This window comes from Haemorhous mexicanus, chromosome 2 (genome assembly GCF_027477595.1).
Source record: "Haemorhous mexicanus isolate bHaeMex1 chromosome 2, bHaeMex1.pri, whole genome shotgun sequence".
NCBI lineage: Eukaryota > Metazoa > Chordata > Aves > Passeriformes > Fringillidae > Haemorhous > Haemorhous mexicanus.
Window position 1 is genome coordinate 26675698 of NC_082342.1, and position 23384 is coordinate 26699081.

A 23384-nucleotide genomic window follows, 5' to 3' on the forward strand; every position below is an offset into this window, starting at 1 on the left:
AGAAAGGTGATGCTCACTCTCTGCTTACTGGTGTGAATCCTGCGCAGCAACTCCTGAGTCTTCCTCTGTTTCTCCTTTCCTTGCTCTTCTCTCTTCAGGGGTGGTGACACAGCAGACACCTGCATTGACAGCTTCTGAGTTTTTTCTTGTCTCTTCCCCTCCCTGCAAAGTGAACAAACACACAGATCTAATATCATGATATACAATCTAATACATTCTCTTTTTGGCCAATTGTAAGAGAACCACCTCTACAGCTTAGAAATTTGCTGATTATTTTAACTCGGCCTTCTTAAAAACCACCTCTGTAATGGAGTCCCAGAGATTAAACAGTCCAGTGTATTTCCTAAACATAGAAGGCAAAAGAAAATAGTAAATGATTTCAGTAAATATTTCATTAAAGCATTTGTATAAGAAGATTTAGGATCTCAGGGCTGCCTAAGTAAATAAATGGCATCCCTATAAGGGACATCTCTGTGACAATCCAAGCTCAGCAAAAGAAAAAAATAACGTCTCTGCAGAATTCTCAGCCAAGAATGCTCTTTATTCTGTCATAGTAGGGAAAATATTGCAAGGGCTAGACTTTCAACACAGACTTTTTTTCTTTTTTTCTGTGTATGGGTTTTCATGTGGCATTAGATGCTAACAAGACTGGATGTAGCCACAGAGATAATGGAGAGAATGCACAGTGGTGCAAACACACTGCTACTTTGTGATTCAGTGCATATGCTATAATAATGGCTGGGAGGAGGGTAACACTACCCTTAGCACACCTTCCCACTGATGAAAAACTCTGCCACTGATGTTGGTAACAGAGGACTAGAAGGTTTTGGGAGAGTTCAAAGTCAGCAACAGCTGTTTTGTTAGGGATCACCATTGCTCTTATAGTTAACAAAAGGATCTTATAAGTGGTTTTCATCTCTCCACACCCTCCACACCCTTCCTTACATTCTCCAAACTTTTGCCATGGTGTACTTCTTCTCAGCCATTTCCTTTCTCAGCTTCACTATTTCCCTCTGGATCTCCTCTTCCTCCTTCTCAGCCTGCAGGGCCTTCCTTCTGTCCTCCTCCTGTGCTTGGAGCCTGGCCTCAGACAGAATTGCTTTCTTCAGGGACTCTTCTTGTCTCTGAAGCTCTAAAGCCTTCTGATGCCTCATTCTGTTTTCTTTCACCTGGGCAGGAGAAAATTGGCAAAAGTCAAAGCAAACACCAAAGGCTGAAGAATTTGAAGTTCACTGTACACTGCCAGGGTGGGTCACAATCCACCTTTCACATTAAGCAAGAAACCTTATCTGTAGCAGGCGCTGACTGGAGAGACTGTGCTCTTGACCAGCAAAACACTCCATGTGAGAGTGAAATTAAATCAATATTCCTTAATGGGAGCAAACTCAGAACTGACAGCTGTGGCAGCTCTTCCTGTCAGTCTTCAGAAAAAGGGGGAAAGCCTGAACAGTTTTAGTGAAAGCTGACTATACAAGCTACTGCTGAATGGCTGATGTGCACATGGAAATGCAGTAAAGTTTCAGCTGAATGGTGGAAGAGTATCTTTGGGTAGTTGCTTCCAAGTCAGAGATTATTGTAGGCTCTGAGAGAATAATGGGGAGATATCACTGAGCATTTACTCTAATCCTATAATCCTCCCCCTTATTCCTTTTAACTGAGCTGCCTTGCCTGCTCACCTGCTTGTGTCTGAGCTCCATGATTATTCGTGGATCTGAAAGTTTGTTTTTTTCCTTGATCTCTTCAAGTCTAAGATGTTTTGCTATCCCACAGTTCACAGCTTCACTCTGCAAAAGATGCTGGAGGTATTTCTGGACAGAGGAACTTTCCATTTCACATTCCAGATAACTGCACAAGTCTGAAATGAGAAATTCAGATTATCTCAGGCTAGTCTGAAATGAATAAACCCTTCTGTCTCAGATCACAAAGCCTAATGTAATTAAAGGGATCGCTTCCCCAGACTGTGAATGCATTTCTGATGAACGCAGACACACTGACTGCACTCCATTTATCCCCAGAGTCTTAATCAGTCTCCACTGAACATGCTAGAGCAGTAACAATGTTTCATCCATTTTCTACTGTCTTGCCTCTGAGCATCTCAAATGGCTGTATACACTTGACAGGCCTCAAAAATACCTGTTCACAAAAGAAAAAAAATTCTCTTTTACAAAGAGAGACATTGAATGTTTATGAGTCACATTTATGCAGCCCTACAGCAAGACGCTGTAAAGATCTGGGGGACAAAATCATCACAGTTAGTCTTGTTTCTACTGAGACCACTGTCCTGGCCTCAAAACAACTGTTACCTTTCAGTCTTTCAGACAAACCATAAAGCTGACTGTGGTAGCAGCTCTCTGGCCACAGGGAGCAACAGACAACTTCCCCGGGCATTTTCCTGGGGAAGGCTGTGAGAAGATGAGAGAAAAGAATGAGAAACAATTCTTATCTCCACTTGCTGCACCTGTTGTTGTGCACATGTGGAGTGTGTTAAGGAGATCATTTACCAAAGGGTAATTTCTTAATGGGACACTGGATGGTGTTTGGGGGGATTGACCAATTAGGTCAAAGCGGTACTGGACTGTCTGTAAGGGTCACGAGCTTCTCAATAAGTATAGTATAATACAGTATGGTAGAATAAAGTGATTGATCAGCCTTCTGGAATCATGGAGTCAATGCTAATTATTACCTAGCTGGGGGCCTGTGGCAACACCTGACCTCCTTCCCCAGCACAGCCTCAGAGAGGAAACCAGATCCTGCTTTGCAGTGCTCTCACCATCAAAGTGCTCATACTTTGGAGGGGTTGCAGAAGGCTCTTCCTGAAGGACAGAGTCAACTTCTTCTTCTCCACCACTCAGCTCCAGTTGCAGCTGGGACTTCATCCAGTTACTGAGCAGCTCATGGGCTACCATGAAGAAAGAGACTGATGACTTCACTCGCTTAAAAAAACCATATGGCTAAGTGTAAACTAGCAATAGTCTGGGATAGTTATATCACATGCTAAGAATGACTGAAACCTGATCTGCAACAGGAAATAGAATAAAGCTAATAGTTCTGTTCTTATCTTCTTGATCTGTAGAAGAACAGGAAGAGAAGGTGGCAAATGTCTCCTGTCATGTATATCAGAAATCAATTCTTCTCCATCTCATTTTTACTATGATTCTGCAGGCATTTAGATTACTTGTGATTATTTTCTAGCATTTATCAAGGAGATGGAATTCACATGAAGTAATTAATAATTTAGACAGCTTTCATATGTTTTACCACTGCACTTGCAGACACTTAGATGGTTTCCACATGTGTAGCCAAGGCTGTCTATATGCTAAATTCAAAAGAACCACGGTTTGTCCAAACTTTTTCTTCATGTGTGCAGGTTAACCCTTTGCAAGTACCACAGAAACAACTGGTGAGTCTAATTACAAGTCTATCAGCTGGCAAACTTCACCTGGGACTCAGGGTTAAGACTGCAGCTACAGGAATGCACTCACACTAGATGTGGTACTCCTCAGTGAGCTCAAATGCCTAATGCACAACTGGGTATGAAGTCCTTCAATGGACTGTTTGTATCTCCCTTTTTTCTGCAGAAAAATGAAAAAATCCTTTTTCAGAATTTCTTCTCAAAAGCAAGGTCAGCTTATGGGTCTGCTGCCTCAACAAACAAGCTGGCCTTGCTGCATGGGTGGCCAAACTGCTCCTGAAGCAAGACCCAGGACTGTAAACTGCAAGGCATCAGGAGCAGCCCCACGAGAAGCAGAACCATCCTCAGCTATCTGTGTGGTGAGGATGGACAAAGAGCCGAGATCCCAGCAACCACTCCAGTGGGAGTCATGACACAGTGTAAGACACACAGTCAATGGACAGAAGCTCCTCATATCCACTCCTAACACACAGTGAAGATGCTCTCTGGTATTTCTAAGGTAATAAAGCCTTTTTCAAGCTTTCTTTGAAAATTGTGAGTTTTTAAAAGAAAATATAAATCTAATGTTTGTTGTCCTTCAAATCACTTTTATTCTTTTTCATAATCTCTCCAGCCAGATCAGGAACAGGGAAATATATCTGATAACAGAAAGAAGAGCAGAAAACAACTTGCCACTTGGGGAAGGGTTACTTTTTTCATTGAGATTTGTGATCTTCTCATAACTAAAGTAAAAGTCTTCTGGCACTTCTCTTTACAAAGTCGGCTTTGTGTAGTTACTACCATTAAGTATTGCAATAATGGATTCCAGGTAAAAGAATTTCATTTAAGTTAGGAATAATTCGGAGGGACTGGTAGCTATAAAAAGGAAAATTCTAGCAGAAAAGGCAAAACAAAAATAATAAAGAAACATGAGGAAAGCAAGCAACCTTTCCACCAAAAGAAAAGACAAGGCTCTACACCACAGCAAAGACAGCTCCTTTGGAGCCATTGGCTGTATAATGCATTCAGACAGGGCACTGTAAGCAGGTAAATGTATTCCATGCTGATAGCTGAACTCTTGATGAAGACAAGTGAAAAAGTTAACTTCCTGGATTGAAGTGGATGCTCTAAAGATATATCATCATGTTGTTCTGTAATGCTGACTTTTGATTCTTAAAAGAATGGTTAACTCAGTTTTTAAAATACTGTCTCCTATCAGCTTTTTACACTGCAGACATATTTCTAGCACTGATGGGTGATAATCTCCCTCCTTTTTGTTTTTTAAACCTACCACAGCTTTACTTTCCAACTTCAGCAAGCACTTTTGGCTGCAGGCTTTACAAAAGAAATATTTATTTAGGTTACTAGTAAGGAAAATTTTGCATGGGAATCAAAACAAAACCACACTGTTATTCATAGATGTGAAATTTACACAGAGCAACTCCATTTCCAGAACTAATATGTCAAGTGATTTCACCTGGTTTCCTGTAGCACACTAACTTGGTTTTGACCATACAGTGTATCTTCAAGGGCAGTTCTTATCCTTGCTTTGACCTGGTATCTCCAGGAGACAGAGAGTTTATCCTTCTCTCAGGTATGCCATTTAAGATCTGCCTCAAACTCCAGCAACTGATCCTTCTTATGCATTTCTCCATCAGATGAAAGACATCTCAACTGTTTCTTGTGAACTCAAGCTTTGCAAGAGCCTGTTCAGGTCAGAACTGCAAAGCTGGATCAAGAACAATTCATTTTAGGCATCTTGTGGCAAGTGGAATTTTACCTCACCTTCCTCACAGGCCTCACGATGAACTTGCAGCCGTTCTGCAGTTTCCAAACTTGTCATAGGACCCCAAGGCCTCTGTGGACACCTTGACTTTTGAAGGGAAAAAGCTTCAGAGACAGCATACTCAGAGGCTTGGTCCACTCTCTTAAATTAAAGAAAGGAAATAATTTCTAAGGATATTCATTTTTACGCTTCTTATACCCACATTTTTCCTCCAGAGAGCAAGCATCAGTGAGAATGTAACATAAAAGCATGTTATAAAGGAATAGATTATTTTTGAAATTTATTTTTTCTACAGCTACTTGATTGCATAAATTGGACTTAGGAGTCATTAGGCAATTAGTGCCAAACACAGAGAATGGAGAACACGGAGAGAATAGAAACACCCAGTCCCTGGGGGCTGGAGGAGACTTGCTGAGCTAGTGCCCAGCAACTAGCAAATATGAAATTTGATATCAGCTTTTGTCATAGCCAGGCTGAGAGAATACCTGTCCCATATTCATCTTTCTGAAATGTTAATGGTCCTGATATGTCACTGTATTTTCACAAGTAACACCTGTGCCCCACAGTCCAGATTTCTGAACTCCTCCTCTCTGTGCTGCTGCCAGAAGCCCGGGATGCCTAAGGAAGCAGATACACACTCCTACCTGCCCCAAGTAGCAGGTTGAAGGCTGAGAGCATGGGTGTGCCCAAGGAAGCAAAACAAATGGAACCTCACCCTAGAATTCATTTTCTTTGATGTCAGGTGGCTGCAGGTGCAGGACACGGTGCTTTGGGGTAAATCTCTTGTATTACTTGCCCAAAAAACCTGCAGCACTCCTCAACAGCAAGTTTTATGTGTTGAGTTTTATGCATAGCAACAAAACACCTTATTCTTCATAGAGTTTGGATTAGAAGGTACCTTTACAGGCCATATAATCCAGCCTCCCTGGCATGAGCAGGGACATCTTTGATAACACCGAGTTGGATGGGAATGTTGCTCTACTTGAGGGCAGGAAGGCTCTGCAGAAGGGTCTGGATAGGCTGGATTGATGGGCTGAGGCAAACTGCATGAAGTTGAACAAGGTCAAGGGCCAGATGATGCACTTGGGTCACAACAACCTCAGGCAGCACCACAGGGTGAGGGAATAGTGGCTGGAAAGCTGCCTGGCAGAAAAGGACCTGTGGGTGCTGGTTGACAGCAGCTGAACATGAGCCAGCAGTGTGCCCAGGCAGCCACAAAGGCCAATGGCATCCTGGCCTGTATCAGCAATAGTGTGGCCAGCAGGACCAGGGCAGGGATTGCCCCTCTGTACTCAGCACTGGTGAGGCTGCCTTGAGTCCTGTGTCCAGTTCTGGGTCCCTAAATTCAGGAAAGATATTGAGGTGTGTATTCAGAAGTCAAAGCTACTGAAGGGTCTAGAGGAGCAGCTGAGGGAACTGGGATTGTTTAGAGTGGAGATGCTCAGGGGTGAACTTGTCACTCTCTACAACCACCTGAAAGGAGGATGTACCCACGTGGGGGTTGGTCTCTCCTCCCACGTAACAAGTGACAGGATAAGGGAGAATAGCTTCAAGTTTTGTTATGGGATATTTAGATTGGATATTAGGAAAAATCTCCTCACTGAAAAGGAGACCAGGCATTCCAATAGGCTGCCCAGGAAAGAGGTTGAGTCACCATCCCTGAAGTGCTCAAACAACCTGTGGATGTGGCACTTGGGGTCATGGTTTGGTGGTGAACTCGGTGGTGCTGAATCAATGGTGGGACTCAATGATCTTAGAGGTCTTTTCCAACCTTAATGATTCTGTGATCTTCAACCACCTCAGGTTATTCAGAGCCCCGTCTAACCTGATCCTAAATGTCACTGCGCAAGTTATTCAGCCCTGCCCCATTGTTCCAGGCTACCCAAACCTCGGCAGGGACTAAGGAAAACCACAGCGTTCCAACCTCCCGTGCCTCTTCCTGAACCCGAGTTTCACAACGCCAGCTTCAGCGCCTTTCGCTCGAGTCCAGCGCAGATTTCCCACCCGCCGGCAAACCGCACGGCCCTGGGCAACCTCATCCGTGATCCTGACCCTGCCGTGCTGACTGCCCGCGATCCCAAGGAAGCGGGATCCCAGGGAAGCGTCCCGCCCCCGGCGCCCTCCGCACCGCAGAGGCGAGCGGGCCGCGCTTCCCACGCCGTGCCCCGTTACCTGCGGGAGGCGCTGCCCGCGGTGCGGCCCCGGCCGCTGTCCCGAGAGGGCCATGGCCGCGCCGGGCACCGCCACCTGCCGCCCGCCCCTCCCAGCCATGGCAACGGAAGGGCGGAGCCCGTCCGCCGGCGCCCGCTGATGACGGCCGGGGCGGGAAGGGGCGGCCCGTGTTCCCCGCGTTCACCGCATCCTCCGCATCCTCCGCGTCCCCTAAGCCCGCGTCCCTCGCCGGCGCCGCGGAGCGAGGATGAGGCTGAAGCTGCTCGGTGCGGGCGGCGGGCGGCTGGGCTCGCTGGCGGGGCTGGGCCGCGGCGGGGCCGGCGCGCTGGCGCTGCCCGGCTGCCTGCTGTACACGCTGACCGGCGCGGCGCCGCACCTCACCCACGACACGCTGCGGGAGGTGCGCGGCGTGCCCGGCGTGGCGCACATCGCCCTGCCCGCCCTGTGAGTACCGCGCCCGCGCCGGGGGCCCTGCTTGCCCATCCGGGGGAGGTGCAGGGGCGGGGTAGGAAGGGTGAGGGCAACGGAGCAGGAGGGTTGCGTGATTTTTAGCGTGTTTAGGCCAAACCCATCTTGGTGACTTCACAGTCATCTTCCTGAGGTGGGCAGCAGGGTGAGGGGGGTGATTCTGCCCCTCTGCTTGGCTGACCCCCCCACCGAGAGTGCTGCATCCCGCTCTGGAGCCTGCACCATGAGAAGGATGTGGGCCTGTTGGACCAGGTCCTTTGGAGCACCACAAAGATGCTCAGAGGGCTGGAGCATCACTCCTGTAACAACAGGCAGAGAGATTTGGGGGTATTAGCCTGGAGAAGAAAGGCTCCAGGGAGACTTTTTACCAGGCTTCTGATACCTTAGGGGGTATTATAGGACAGATGGGGACAGAGCCTATTGTGGTAGGATTAATAGTAATGGGTTTAAACTATAAGAGGGTATCTCTTGTAATGAGGGTGGTGAAGCACTGGACCAGGTTGCCCAGAGAGGTGGTAGGTACCCCATACCTGAAGACATTTAATGTAAAATTGGAGCAGCAAGTAACTCTCAAAACTATTTAAGTTGCAACTGAAAGGAAAGATTACATGGTAAAGCTTGTGCAATTGTTGAATGATGTGAACACATTACTGATGCTCCTCAAAAAGTCACAGTATAGCTTAATGCTCTCCATCAAGTCAGTGGTCCCTGGTCAGTGCAGGTGAAAGCTTTACTTTTTTGCCACAGAATTATGAGTGCCTCAGGTTATGAGCTGTGATTCTAGAGCTCTGTGACTCTGGCATTTCATTCCATCTGTCCCTGCTTCACTGCCTGACAGCTGGATGGCAAATAACAGCTCAGTGTCAGACAATGCATAAGTATGGAAAAAAAAAAGCCTTAGTTATGAAACCACCAATCTCTCTAGACAGTTGTCTGCTTAGTTAATGTGTTCCTATATCTGGATTGCAGAGCAGAAATTCATGATGTCCTGGAAGAGTATAAAGAAGGAGCTGCAAAATTTATGGGTAAAGTACAAGTATTTGCTTGTATATCTGAGAGATGATGCAGGTGGATCCCACTAGAGCATGTTCAGGTAGTATAGTAGGCAGAAAGATGCACGCTTTGCACATTTAGGAATTTTCTCACTCAAAGTGGCACTAGGGAAGACTTGAAATTGTATGTTGTCACTAGTAGGGCCAAAAATCCTTCAATCACGCTACAGAGTCATGATGCATCTGTAATTTCTATAAATCACAGACAGTCCTTTGTGTATGCAATCTAGCACATTTTGCAAGAAAAAAAAATGAGTTGCTTAAGCTTGTTTTGTTTGTTTTATTTTTTTTAAAAGCACATAAAAATTTGGGACATGCATTTCATTACATATAAAAAAAAATATGGTTTGGCTTTCCAAAGGAAGTTTGCACCCGAATTTCAATAAACCATACCTGTTTGGAGCAATTAACTTCTTCAAGAAAAAATTTAAAAATGTCTTTGTCTGGAATTTCCTGGAGGCTTTACCAGTTTCAGTGGCTATCTCTGAAGAGAGGGCTCTATGTCATGGAGACATACTGTCTAGCTGTCTGACATTTGAAACCTCCAGTCCAGCAGGGATGATAAATTTCTCATTTGTGTAGTTGATACGTTCTCTAACTCTCCTATTCTCACTCTCACTCAGACAAGTTGCTCAAAGAAGTTGTGAATGTCCCATCCGTGGAAATGTTCAAGGCCAGTTTGGATACGACTTTGAGGAGCATGGTCTAGTGGAAGGTGTCCCTGCCCATGAGGCATGATTTCTCAGGTCCCTTCCAAGCCAAACCATTCTATGATTCTACTTTATCCTTCCTTGGGACTGTTGCTAGTTTGTATTGTGTCAAGTGTCAGGTGTCTCCAGTGTATCAGTTTTCAGTTGAGTGGCCAAGTGAGTCACCTGTTGGGTCTGGAAAATTTTAATTTGAGTATTAATCAGGAAGTGGAGTATTAATCAGGAAGTAGCATAAATAAATCCCAAAGCAGCTATGCAGGCTGCAGAACCAAAGAGTGTTGTTTCATGGTTTGTCCTGCTGCTGCACTCTTCTCCAGGCAGTTAGTAAAGCTGGGGAAGAAATCTGTCTTCTTTGGTGCTGAGAGAGAGATGAACAATATTTTCTTTGTCAGAATGGATGTATTTGTGTGGGGGACAATACCCTGTTCCCTTTTGCAGATCTGCAAGCCACATCTTTGCCTTGGCTTTGCTTTGGTTCATGAAACTCTGCTCTGGTTCTGTCTCTCTGTTTTCAGGTATGCCAGACGCTGTGCTCTACTGCTCCCTTCATGACCCAGTCACTCCCTGCCCCTCTGGCTACAACACTAACAAGGTACAGTAGCTGTAAAGACGTGAAAGGGTCCACCTAAAGTTCCCAAAAGAAATCTGCCAATCCTCCCTCCGTCTTTGTGGGTGTGCTCAGATAGCCATATGACTAGCAAAACAAATCTTTGCATAAAGAGGATTGTCATTTACATGCTCTTACCTCCAACTAAATGAAGGTGTACATGTTCTTACTTGGCAGCATGTTCCCTGAATGGTTCCTGAGCAGTTGAGTGGCAATTCAGGTAGAAAGGAGAACTCTGGACTACCATGGTGTTGTAGTTTAAATGGCAGTAAAAGAAAATACCTGTGATTTGGCATATTTGCTGTACAAGCTTGTGCTTATTCTGCAGGCCCACAAAGGGGAAGGACATCAGAATTTTTGCAGGAGGGTGGCTCAGCAATCCAGGAGTGCCTAGTTGCAGACATTTGCCTCTTCCACCCCACAGACACACACGTTACTGTCAAATCCACACACTGCCTGCTGCCTGACACAGTTTCATGCTACAGCTCCTGGCACCTACTCGCATACATCAGTCCCAAGGGCTTTTTGGGTATGGCCACATTTGGTGGAAGGTCACTGAGTGATGGAGGATAACTCCTGCCAGACAGCTATCAGTGTATATTCCTTACTGCTGGGATTCAGGCTGTCCTCTCTCTCTGGAGGGAAGGAATTACCTGAAGCTTGTCCCACTGTTGTGCAGCTTTGAGGTTAGAGCAGCAATCTAAACCTGGGTGTTGGGAGTTTGATTCAGAGGTTTTTTGGGTTTTTTAAACAAGCTGGTGATGATTTCTGTCACCTTGTTGTAAGGCCTTCTGCAGCTGGATCTGTGCTGACAAATACTTATAAAAGCTTTTTGAAAGCTCTGTGCCAGAAAGCCTAGCACTGGCTGGATTTAAATAATCACAGGATAATGCTCAGCGCTCTAAGCTGCATGGCTATTTTATTTATTAAAGCAGCTTTTTTCCTCTCAAGAACAGAATGAAGGTAACTAGATGTGATTACACTCTGCCCTTTGGCTCAGACAGCTCTGACTTTCCTCTGCCTGCCTTCACCAGCTGTTTCTTGATAGTAAGAGGCAGCAGGTACTGTCTGAGCAACATGCTGCTGAAGAAAAACATACAAACTGAAACTGTGTTTCAGTAATTCTGTAGATGCAAATTTTGGAACTCCTTTTGGAGTTGCTCTTTTTTTTTAGTTGGAAATTTGCAAACAATTTTATTACTTTGGAGGCTTCTGGTTTTATTCAAATTTGGTGAAATTGGCTGATAAGGCCAGAAGTAATCTGGATGGATGGATGGACAGCAGGCATGCAGTATACTTGTGCAGTCTTTGTGGGGACCAGACCAAAAAAAAAAAAAAAAAGGGCTTCTGCTCATATTTTTTGCATCTGCTGATGAAATTCAATTTACAAATTAGTATACATGAGAACTGCACTGCTTAATCTGTCTGTCTGGCACTAGGCTAGGAGAATGTGTTTATACCCTCAGGCCCCAAAAAGTGCCCGTAACACTCCAAGCTATATGCTGTTTCTGATGGCTGAAAACCCTTTCTCATTTAAAAAGGCATGAACAGAATTGCAGAATAAAAGAGCTGACTTCCAAGGGGCTCAAGCCCTTTACTTAACCTGCTTGAATACCCCTGTAAAGTTTTGGAGCAGCAGTTTCACAAGCCTAACAATGATACAATCAAAGCAGTGGCCAAGCTGCATTCACAGGTTAATCACAGGTTCTGCAAAATAGGCTAAAATGTGAACATTGTATGAATCTGAATGTTTAGTGAATTGAATGGTGATGTCTGCTAGGTATTCAGGTAAGATAATCTCCTTGTCCACGTGCTTTTGTCCTGCTATAAATTCTTTTGAAGGTATTGTGGAGTAGCAATGGAAGATAGGGTCCCATGTGTGCTGGCATGATGGGAAGCATGTGAAGAGACAGGGAAGATCGTGTGTGAAATCCTAATGAGTCATTCCTTACATCGACTTGGTTTGGGTATTTCAGTGCCTTCTAGAGTTGCTGGATTTGGGACCTAAAATACGTGAGGTTCTAAGATTGAGTGCTTAACAAGCTTTTGTATTCTTCCCAGACTGCATGGTTTATATAAATGCATACATTCATGCGTGTTGTGTGAGTTGAGTGCTCAGAAGAGGAAGTAGTTTCTTGGGTTTGCATTTTGTACAGAAAACTAGCAAATTGTATTTGCCATTGCAGCCTTTACTGCTTTTTATAAGCTTTTGCTTGCTTGACAGCAAGTTCGGTGGTAATTCAAGCTTTTTTTTTCCCCCCAATTCTGGCACAAATTTGTGTGATGAGAGGCCAGCTGCTCTATCTTGGATTTTTAAATATGGAGAAGTCAGTGTTGAGTGGGATGGTTTCACCAAAGAGTATCGTAGAAATTTCAGTTCAGTCATTTATCTCCTTTCATTAATTCTCCCAAGTGCAGCTGATTATCTGAGCCATGCTCTAGGGGAACTTATCTAATGAGCTGTCATTCCAGTAGCTGGTGTTTCACCAGACCAGTTCCTTCTCTCCTTTCACACTGAGGATCTGCTGTCCTTTGCAACTGCTGTTCATCCCTGTTCTTCCTGTATAGACGGTCTCCCTGTGGGGAAGCTCAGGGCGCATGGAGATGACAGCTTCCAAGTTCATGGACATCCAGCGGGCCATCCAGCCAGACTGGTTCCAGTGCATCTCTGATGGGGACACCATTACTGGGGAAGCTGACAGAAAAAGAGCCAAGAAGTCTGTGGATAGGTCACTTTCCTTCTTGGATATATGCCTTGAGCTGCAAGAAAAATCACCGGTAAGGTCCCCAAGACACTGAGGCAATATCACTGCAAGTGCTTCTTGGTCTGTGCTGCATCCTGGACCAGCCCCAGGAAATTGTAGTAGGAAGTTGTGTCGCTTGTATATCAGAGAATGCCCAGCTTACAGTCCAGAGTGGATATAACCAGTAGCACAGTGAGTTTTCCTTCCCTCCTTTACTAAATTGTCTTCTGCACCAGGATCACCTCTTATCTCTACTCGTTGAGAGCTGCATTTTAGGATTTTTCTTTCTGCTTTTGGGTTGTGATGCATTTCACTTACCTTATTACTAGATGTGTTGGCAAAGTGGGATCTTGTTAATCAGATTGAGAAAACCCATCTTTTTGCTCTGAAGTCCCCTTGGTTCCAAGTGAGGGAGGATTTGATAGAATTAGTAAGTGCTATTCTTTATTTCTTCCAGCAGCTTTGAAACTTCCCTCCCTTTTACTGAAAGGAGACATACAATCTGAGTCTGCACTACTAGGGAAAACAGGTGACAGAAGTTAGTGTTTGGATCTCCTGAAAAGGAATTCCCTGTGACATCTGGTGTCTGAGAGCCAGGATAATGGCAGCTGCTTTGCATTTTGCACTAGCACATTGGTTGCTGAGACCCCCATCCATAAAAAGCCATCTACAAAGATGGTGTGTGGTTATTGCCTTCTGTAGGGAGGTGGGAAGAGTGGCATCAAAATTCTCAGAGAGTTAGTGTCAAGGCAAGGAGCAGAATCTTGTCTCTACTAGTCCCATTTCTGACACATGGGCTTCACGGTGTTGTGTGGGGAATAGTTTTACGTGAGATGAAACCCTATGGCTCTGGCAAGTTCCTGGGAATGTGGGGCTTAAGTAGCAGGCATCTGAAGTCTGGGCTGTGACATGTCTTTCATGTCTTTGGTAGAGCGTGCTCTAACACTTGTAACTTTCTCCTGGGACAGGAACTACAAGGAAGTGTAATGTTTGGGGCAATTGAAGGTGGAGATATCTTGGAAGAGAGGCTCAGATCAGCCAGGGAGACTGCCAAGCGGCCTGTGGGTGGCTTTCTGCTAGATGGCTTCCAGGGAAGTGCCATGGCCAAGGAGACCAAGTTGAAACTGATTGCTTCTGTCACAGCAGAGCTGCCAGAGGATAAACCAAGGTAAGTTGTGTGGGCAACATCCCAAAAAATCCATCTGTTCTATTATGTGGAGCATCTACAGGCTGCTGTGCAGTTTCTCTGTAGGAAATAATCGCTGTATTGCACAGCTCTCTGTGTGCCAGGCTGCATAAATTTTACCATTGTCAGGCTGCAGGCTTCAACACTTGTTTCATTTTTTAGCTGCAACTGGCAACAGGCTTTGCTCATACTGTGGGTTGGAGGAGAAGTTTTTAGGTAGAGTTACAGGTAGGATATGTCTGGGTTAGGATATAGGGTTACTTGCATTTGGTGGCTGTGGTTTACTTGAACTTCATCTCAAACAAAAGCATTATTATCAAGGTATTTTACAGGGACTTCTTCTCAGTAAAAGTGTCATGTTTCCAGTTATCTCTGGCCTGAACTGGCAGATGGCAGAGAGGGATGCTGGGAGAACCAGCCGGTGCTTGCGACATGGTCTTGGTAGCCAGCTCTGTCCGAGTACCTGAGGCGCTGAGCCTGTGCACTACCAGGGTGGTACAGGCTGGCCCAGAGCAGTGGTATTCTCTTCTTAGTGTGGGGCTTATTGCATATCTGAGTTGTTAGCTGTGCCAATCACACCCATTCCAAGGACTGGACAGGAGTGGCAGCTTTCTTAATCCTTATAACTGACTAACAATAACTAAAAGACATCTTGAAAATGTGTGCTAATATTTCCTAGTGGTTCAGAAGTATGGGGGTTTCTTTATTGGTTTGAGCTCGCTGGATTGTTCTTACCAGAGCAACTGAAACAGAAATAATATGGTTGCTTTTTTCATCATTTCCTGAAGAGAATGACTGAGGCCCCATTCTGTTCCTGCTTCCCTCTGCTAGCAGAGCATTGCTCTGACCTAATGATGTTTAAAAGGAAATTAAATGCAAGAGCACTGTGTCTGGTGTTGTAGCTTGTTCTTGCTTAGGGGTGCCTGGGGTTTGAATTTTCCTGACAATTAGGAGGCTTGCTGTGTTGTTGCTATCCTGTCTGGTTGAGCTACTTAAAAGATCCCCTGGGAGCATTAGAGTCCAATCTGCTCAGCTAACCTCAGAGTCTACGCGTGTATCTGCCTCATCTATCAAATTGTTTGTCTTGTTAAGACAAGTGTTTCTGACCTCTTGATAGGAAGAGAGCTGGTTAGCCCCAGAGGGTATTCAAAGTACCTCACATGAATTTCAGGCAGTCATTGCTCCTGAATCACCCTTGCCATTTTGGCTGGAGAAATTGTTCTTCATCTCTGTTCTACCCCAGCATGAAATTCTCTAGAAGACAAACACTTTTTGTTCTTCACTCAAGAAGTGGCTGCTTTTTGTGTGACTGTAAAATGATCTTATGAGTGTACTCTTTATAAAGAATCCTTTCATGTACCTAAAGGGGCTGAAGTCACTTGATAAAATTTGTTTTCCTTTCCAACAGCATGAGAACCCTTGCAAGAACAAATGTTTGTCCTTACCTGTGCGGAGTTGAGTTTCAGCAAGTCTTTGATCATATATGCAGAGCTACTGTTTTGACTTTTGCATTTCATTTTCTCCCTGTCATGGGAACCTGAAACATAAAACACTCATGCTGTAAACTTCTCCTCTCCTTATTCTGTGCTCATCAATTTAATTGGAGTACTTAGAAAAGTGACTAAAAATGGCACCTTGTGACTTCATTTACCAGCCCCTGTGTATTTTCCTAATTATCTGTTTAGCTCATTGCCCTACATTAACTTCTACTGCTTTCAGCCTATGCACCTGCAGGAGAGCAGGCACTGCTCTACTCTCTTACACTTCACCCACCCTCAGTGAAGCTGCCAACTAAATTTGGCTGCCAGCAGGATCTCTATTACCACTGATGGCAATCCAGCCAGGCTCTTCCTGGCTCTTAATGCCATGTCTCAGGAGATGTTACAGCCCACGTTCTTGGGTAAATCATTTGAGCAGTTAGAGTGTAAAGAGAAGGGAAGACTAAAGCAAGGATGTTTTTTCTTTCTAACAATGTTTTTCATTAGTATGTTCTCCCCCAGGCAGTTTTCCAAGTGCTGTAGGATGTGTCTGTCACCTGAAGGACTTGTGTCTTTGACCAGCCATCTACTGCTGTCTCTGTTGACACTCTTTTTAAACAGCTAACAAGCAGAAGGGTCCATGTGTCTGGGAATTGGTAGTTCATTGGGTCACAAACATGACTAAGGAAAATGTTCTATGGCACAGATGTTATGAATCTAATGGTATTTATGTGTATGTGAAAGAAATCACATACAAATCACTTCAAACACAATGAATAGAATGGGGTTTTTCCACAGTAAATGAGGGATTTTCGCTGTCTTCCAAAGGGCAAATAATGAAAAGCCTGTTATGTACTGGGTATGTGGGAAGAGGAAGCACATGGAATTCTGAGTGATGACTGTTAGCAGTTGCAGAGATAAGCTACATGTGCTGCACATGACCTGGAGTTCTGTCTTGGTTTGGAAAGACAGATGTCTGCTAAGGAAGGCAGGAGCCTCCCTAGAAATGGAGAATGCAAACCCTCCCCACCCCTCCAAATTGCTATAATTTTTAAATTAAGGGGCTCTCAGGCGAAAAATATGGGAGCAGGAAATAACAGTTCTTTAATAGGGAAGAAAAATAGAAGGATAAAATAAACAATGCAGTACACGAGAACAACACTGACAGAGTCAGAACTCACCCTGTTAGTCAGGGTCTTGGTAGCAGTCCAGTTGGAAATGTGGCTGCAGTCCTCCTGAAGTGTCAGGTGTGGTTCTGTTGGAGCAGAGATCCTGTAGAAAAGGGTGCATTCTTCCTCCAAAGATCCAGTGGAAGAAGAGGCAGCTGCTGTTCCGCTGGAGAATCCAGTGGGAAGCAGTGCTGGTGTTTCAGACCGTCTGGATTATATCTGGGTAGCAATGCTTGGCTCCTCCCTCTGGGCGGAGCATCTCACAATGGGATGTTATAGTTCTTATCAGTCATGCAGTGACATTCAATAGCCTGTTATCAGCAGGAGGAGTGATTGTGATCACTCAGAGAGAGACATAAGGCAAACTGCCCACTTGACAAAAGACAACTGCCATACAGATGGTAATACAATCTGGAACAAGGTCTTTTCCTTCAGGTACCTGCTTGCTTCTACTCAGAGTATTGTAGATTTTTCTTCCTGTGTGTCTTCTACAGAATCATTCATGGTGTAGGCAAACCAGATGAGGTGCTTGAGTGCATTGAAAGGGGAGTGGACATTTTTGAGAGCTTCTTTCCCTTCCAAGTGACGGAGCGAGGCTGTGCCTTGGTTTTCAGTTATGACTGCCATCCAGATCCTGAAGCAGCAGGTAGGCTTCTTGATGGTTGTTTAGTTTTTGCATTTTGCATTGTAAGCATAATTCATACTTGGGAGCAATCTGTATTTGAGGTCTTTGTTCCTGAAATAAGTGCAGTGACCACTGGAAAACCTGTGATTCCACTACCATATGTTACTTTTGAAAGCGCGGTGCTTTGGTGTGATATCTGTTGAGTAAAAATTGAGGATTCTGAATGTCTCATTAGCCAAAATATGATGATTAAATATTTCTTAAATGCCTCCTGAATAGGGGGTTTTAGTTTGACACCGTTGGCAAATTTTCTGTTACCATTAGCAGTGAAGGCTGGACCTATTAAGCGATCTCTAGGATAAAATTATTATGTATCTGTTGTAGTAATATATTTTTGAAGTTCTTTTTTCTAGCTGTCAGAAGTGTCTCATTTATTTGGGCAGTTTTCCTCTTTGTCCTTGCATTCATAGTTTTATATCAAAACCAAAATGCTCTGTTCATTATACTGTGAGATGGGAATGTGTATCACCCATTAAAGTACCTATCAAATGTGTTTCAAGCAGCTGTTTTGTTTTGGCCTATTAAATGTTTTTAATACAGGGAAACATTTCATTTTCTCTTGGGTAGAACCTAGTGGCTTTTCATGCCTGGATAATTCAGAGCCAGCTGAATAGAACAGAACATCTTGTTTCTTTGTGCTGGCTGCTTTTTTTTAACCCTTTTCTTAGTTTGTTGTTCTTTATCTTGTCTTACTTTATTCTTAAATTATAAGGCTCTGGGTTATGGCAGTGGTTGTGTCCCCTGTCTGTTTTAAACATAGTGGGCATGGATTTTGCAAACAATAATATTGGTGTTTCAATACATCTCCTTCTCCTTAAGAACAAACTCAAAAATGCAAACCTATGAAATCATGGGATGATTCTTTATTTTTCAGATAGATACTGAAAAGGCAGATGTTGACCCACCTCTTCTGAATTAGTGCTACCAGCCTCTTTTGATTCCATGTTAAAAAAAAAAAAAAAAAAAAAAAAAAAAGAGGCATCTAAATCCCGAATGATCACAGCATGGAAAGTAGAATGACTGAATGCAGATGAGTTGCCTGTCTACTCTAACAAAATCTCAATAAAATCCATTTATTCAGGTGGTTGCATTCTATTCAGCATGCAGTTCAGACAAAATACTTTTTGACATTTTATAAAGAATTCAGCTCAGTAGAGCAGCAAAAAGTTATACTGTTGTTTGAGCTCTAACTTTTGATTAATTCTAGTTGATTAGTTTTCACTTGTCTCTTGCTGTTTTGATCATCTAAAAGTGTATTTGTGTTAACTAACCTACAGCAATTAAAGTAAAATATCTGCTTTCTAGAAAAAAGGGGTGGAAACTTGTGGCAGGAGTTTTCAGCTGGCAAGAAAGTAGCAGAAATATCTTCTGTAAAGGTTGGTACCCTTGCTCTGGCCTTTCTCTCTGCTCTAAAGCTGTTGTCTTTTTAATTTAATCAGTTTTAACACAAAATGGGATCCAGGACCTGGAGAAGAATGGTGCTCAAGACGACCAGGAGGAAGTCTCCAAAGCTGACCCAGAAATGACACCATTTGAGATATCTCTGAAGGATAAAAAGTATGTGAGTTTGTGAGGAGGGTACCTGCAGCTTATGACTAAATATGATGCTTTAGTCCTCTGTATTTATTTGCAACTGGTCAGCAGCTGGGTGAGAGACTTTATAAAACATGAAGCTGTTGAAGAGAGTACTTCTGGACACTGAGCAGATAGTGTGGACAAGCATTCTGGCTTGTTGTCAGGCAACAGCCTAGCTCTGAAAGTGCTGTCTTTTGCCTTACCTAGAGCCAGGGGTTTTCTGATCATTTATTCAGCAAACATTCTGTGGTCATAATTATGTCTCAGCTGAAAGACCATAGGTTCACAAAGGTGGTCTGGGAATCACTTTGTTCTTCCACATCTAACTTGGGTTGTCTTAAGATACTAGATTTTATTTAAACTGTGGAGACCCTCTACTCTCTGACTCAGTCTGGGCAGCTGCAGAGCAGTTCTGCCATTTCTGGATATTTCACAAAAACTTTGGCCATTGTTACCATTTGTCCTTCCTTGTCTTTGTCACAGCTACTTCCAGGCTGTCTGAGTAGACAATTGTGTTGCTTTGCTCTCTCTGTGAAATGGTGCATCTCACAGTAGAGTGGAATACTGTCCTGTGAATAGTAGGATTAGTAAATCTGTGGCTTTGGTGGCTTTCTCCTTCCTAAACGGTGTGATAGCTGTCTTGCACTGCAGCTTTTCTGCCAGGGAAGGCACAGATGGGGCCTCTCTGCTGTTAGCTGTGATGTAGTCAGAGTTATTCTGACTTAAATGTATGGTCTTTGGGCTCTGAAGTGAGCTCTGGCATGAGGAGGCCTGGGGTTTTCAGCAGCCATGGTCCCACACCATGGCAGGGTGTGGGAGTTACATGATCTTTAAGGTCCCTTCCAACCCAAACCACCTCTGATATCTGATGTCCTTTGTGCCAGTGGTGCTGGTCTGAGTTGTCAGCAAATCTGGATTAAGGACCTCAGGGCTTTAAGGCTTAGGTCCCTGCAAAAGGCCAGATGGTTACAGAAGAACTCTTTATTGCTTGGATGGCTCTTCTTGGCTCTGGTGTTACCCAACATTGCTTCTTCCTTAGGTACCACGATGATTTTGGTCCTTTGCTGGAAGGGTGCATCTGTTACTGCTGTCAGAGGCACACTCGTGCCTACGTCCATCACCTCCTGGTGACCAACGAGCTGCTGGCCGGTGTCCTGCTCATGATGCACAACTTCCAGCACTACTTTGGTTTCTTCCGTGCCATTCGGGACGCCTTGAGGGACAGTAAACTGGACCAACTCAAGGAGCTTGTCTTCAGGCAGGCACTGCAAGGCCTGAGAGGTGCCACGCTGAGACAGTGAGCTCAGAGAGGAAGAAGGCTGCAGGCTGCATCCTCATCCAGTGGGACTGTATCACCTGGACCTGTCAGTAGTAAAATGCCTTTAAAATGCCTTTTTTCCTTCCTGGAGGGACCTGAAGAAGACGTTTGAAGGAGATCTCACTTCCTGGTGGGAAAGGACGATCTCGTTCAAATGCCTCTTTTGGTTAATTGGCTTGGTGCATTCTTGGTGGCTGGAAGAGCCTGGACAGTTCACCAGTAAGACCAGTATGGATGAGTTTGTTTTCAGATACTCACTGTTGGTTTCCCATGTGCAAGGACAGAGTAATTGAATTTGTGATTGAGAATAAAGCAGGGCATATACCTAAAATTAATCCAGCTGCCTGGAGACTCCGCAGCTGCTTGGGACTCTTGTTCTATACCCGACAGTAATTATTTTTCTAGAAAAACCTAGTGGTGTCCTAGTCTCTCATCATATATCCCCTTAGTAAGAAATCCCACCTCAGTCTTAACATACTGTCCTTGTAGCCATTGCCAGAATCTGTGTCCTTGGAAGGAACTGACTGGAAGTGCTGCTGTGTCCAGTGGCACAAGGGACTGTGTGTGTGCTCCTCTCTCAGGCCACCCGCAGTGCAGAATGTTCTCTGGGCCTGGAAGAAGTCTGCCACCTCGGCCTGGCCTTGAACACCCCTGCCTCAGGGGTCCCATTCAGTGACATTAGAGCCAGAGAGAAAAGAAAGTGTTTAATCCATGTCCTGCTCTAGGGCTTTTTTTTTTTTTTAACTCTGCACTTTTTTTTAGATTTCACGCCAGTGTTAGCACATGGGTGACAATGTCTGTGTCATTCTTTCCAGCCACTCTAGCACTGGTTGCAGAGCACGCTACACAAATGTCACTGTAAGATGGAGCTATGGAAGGGAAGTGTCATAGGAAAGGACTTTTAGAAAAAATTCTGGTGGGTCCTTGTTTTAGAATATGTTACATTCCTCTTATTCAGTTGGGTTTTTTTACTGCCCCTTGCTGTGGAATCATGGATTTAATAGTTTTATATTTCAAAGCAACAATAAAATACATTTATTATTTGTTACACTGACTCCTCAATGTGTGACAGAGAATTTGAACTCAAGAAGGTATCTCCTGAAAACTTGACCTAGCAGGCTGATGGGAGGGCATTATATGGGAGTATCCTGTCATGGAGCGGATTTCCAAGTAATTTGTTTCAAAAGAATGTTGGAAGTCTTGAAGACAGCTGTCTGTCTTCCCCATAAGGGAACACTACTACCTTCCCCATAAGGACTCTACTACCTTAATTAAGCTTGAAAAAATACTACCCTTCATGGCCTTAAAGCCATTAAGGATTAATCTGTAGTTTGCTCTTCACAATTTCTGCAATACTTTAGATTTTAATACCTCCCATCAGAATGACTTTACCATAGAGTATAAGGGGGTTTTAGTTTCCCTGTCTCTTTGGGCTACTACACAAAGTTGTCACAGTCCTTTATACCATTCCAGTCTTACTCACTCTGTTGCACTAACTACACTTCTGTTCCACAGGATCTTAAAGAAATGGTGCAAATGCTGCTCTATTGTTTTCAGACAGATTACAGAGAATGATTCAGCTACAGAAATGACATAGAGAATTATTGTCCTCAGTCCAAGTAATACTTTGTGGTTGTTAAAATTGATACAGCACTGGGAAACTTGGAGATGGTGTCCTGGATATGCAGTGTGAGGTTGAAGGTCTGCCTAACTTAAAGGGCAAGAATTCTAATGAAATAAAAATGGTTTATGTTTCCTTCAAGAGGAATGCAGGGCTTGCAGGGCTAGTGCATGGGACCTTGCTATGCTTGTTTCTGCCGTGCCTTTTTCTACCATGTTGCAAGTGCCTGTGGGGATCTTTTGGGAGGGGACAGGTTTTGAAACTTCTCATTCACTGACACTCCTGTATCCACATTGATTCACTGAAATGCCTGAGTCAGCCCAGCACTCAGGCACCAGGATGGTTGTGTCCAACAGGTAAGTCATGGATGCTCTGTGATGACACACAGGACAAGGGGTGCACGTGGTTGTGTCCTCCTCACATTTCCTGCATACTTCTTAGGTTGATAACCTTACTGCTAGTTTTGGAATTGCTGATTTATACCTTTTGGGGGCTACTTGTGATCACTCAGTCTCCCCATCCTGCCCCACCTCTGTGATCATTTGGGTTTATTAATTTTTCTTTATCTCCCAGCCTGGATGTCTTCAGGAGATAAATACAGCTGTACTGGGATCTTAGTGGCCTGCTAAGCTAAGTGCCAGTAACATGCTATTCTCAATAACCCTTCTCTTCTGGCTTTCCAGTCCTTCCACCCTGCTGAGTTATGGTTTTTTCCCAGTCCTACCCATTAGGCTTTCCTGTTACAGTTCTCTGGTTAGCTTTTATATGCACCTGGGTACCATGGCTGCACAAAACAAACCATTTCATACTGGGCAGAATTTGACCAGCTGCATCATTCAGTATCTAACAAACACAAACATCACTAACCCTGAAACCATCTTAATGTGTTGTATTTATACAACTTCTCAACATACCAGTCCTCTTAGTTCACACCGTAAAAAAAAAGCAACATTTTTCATGATAACTTAGAAGGTTTTTAAATCTATTTCCAGGCAAAGATCTGAATTTCTTTCAAAAACAGAATTCTTGCCCTAATATGGGGATGAAAACTGCATGAAGAAAGCTAAACTTTCCATGGAGAAGTGAAAATTGAAATTAATAAGGAGTGGAAAAATGTCTGTGCTAAATTAACTTCACTAAGCACAGAAGACTGCAAAAACATCCTTGACTGCCATCCATCCCCAAAGGGCAGAATATAAACGAGCAGCGCAGAATACAAAAGAGATGGTGTGTTACAAAAACATTAGCCCTTTGAATATCTTTTCCTTAGCAACCTTTAGTGTAATCTTCCCCTTAATAAAGAAAAACCTTTCACGCTGATGAGAATAACTGTCAGGGCCTCATGTAAAGGCCTGTGTCTTTCTGACCACTTCATCAGTATTCTGCTCAGTAACATCCTCCTTCCTGAGCTATTTTAATGTT

The 23384-nt window shown here is 44.0% G+C and overlaps 2 protein-coding genes across 5 annotated transcripts in view; one reads left to right on the plus strand and one right to left on the minus strand.

Moving 5' to 3' along the window:
* Window positions 1-7493, minus strand: part of CCDC191 (coiled-coil domain containing 191) — a 22165-nt gene extending 14672 nt beyond the window's left edge. For 2 of the 3 annotated variants that reach the window (XM_059838008.1, XM_059838009.1), the window contains exons 1-6: window positions 7350-7493; window positions 5177-5318; window positions 2771-2899; window positions 1677-1855; window positions 946-1169; window positions 18-162 (exon numbers count right to left, since the gene is read on the minus strand). In XM_059838008.1, the coding sequence (XP_059693991.1) occupies window positions 18-162; window positions 946-1169; window positions 1677-1855; window positions 2771-2899; window positions 5177-5318; window positions 7350-7448 (918 nt within the window). In that variant the 5' untranslated portion in view covers window positions 7449-7493. Of the gene's footprint in view, window positions 1-17; window positions 163-945; window positions 1170-1676; window positions 1856-2770; window positions 2900-5176; window positions 5319-7349 lie in introns of those variants that run through there. The other variant, XM_059838010.1, reaches the window with a different exon arrangement.
* Window positions 7492-21389, plus strand: QTRT2 (queuine tRNA-ribosyltransferase accessory subunit 2). Of its 2 annotated transcripts, XM_059838013.1 has the most exons (8): window positions 7492-7793; window positions 8787-8842; window positions 10095-10171; window positions 12755-12964; window positions 13899-14098; window positions 17258-17409; window positions 18888-19005; window positions 20063-21389. In XM_059838013.1, the coding sequence occupies exons 1-8, from the start codon at window positions 7597-7599 to the stop codon at window positions 20322-20324; spliced, it is 1272 nt and encodes a 423-aa protein (XP_059693996.1). In that variant the 5' UTR covers window positions 7492-7596; the 3' UTR covers window positions 20325-21389. The 2 variants fall into 2 exon arrangements, with proteins under 2 accessions (XP_059693996.1, XP_059693997.1); XM_059838014.1 differs by lacking the exon at window positions 8787-8842 and having other exon boundaries at window positions 7681-7793.
* Window positions 21390-23384: the final 1995 nt, after the last annotated feature.

Coding starts and splice junctions, on each gene's coding strand:
- QTRT2 (XM_059838013.1), top strand. CDS start 7,597: ATGAGGCTGAAGCTGCTCGGTGCGGGCGGCGGGCGGCTGGGCTCGCTG. Junction 17,410..18,887: donor TCCAGATCCTGAAGCAGCAG/GTAGGCTTCTTG, acceptor TAATTTAATCAG/TTTTAACACAAAATGGGATC. Junction 19,006..20,062: donor ATATCTCTGAAGGATAAAAA/GTATGTGAGTTT, acceptor CTTCTTCCTTAG/GTACCACGATGATTTTGGTC.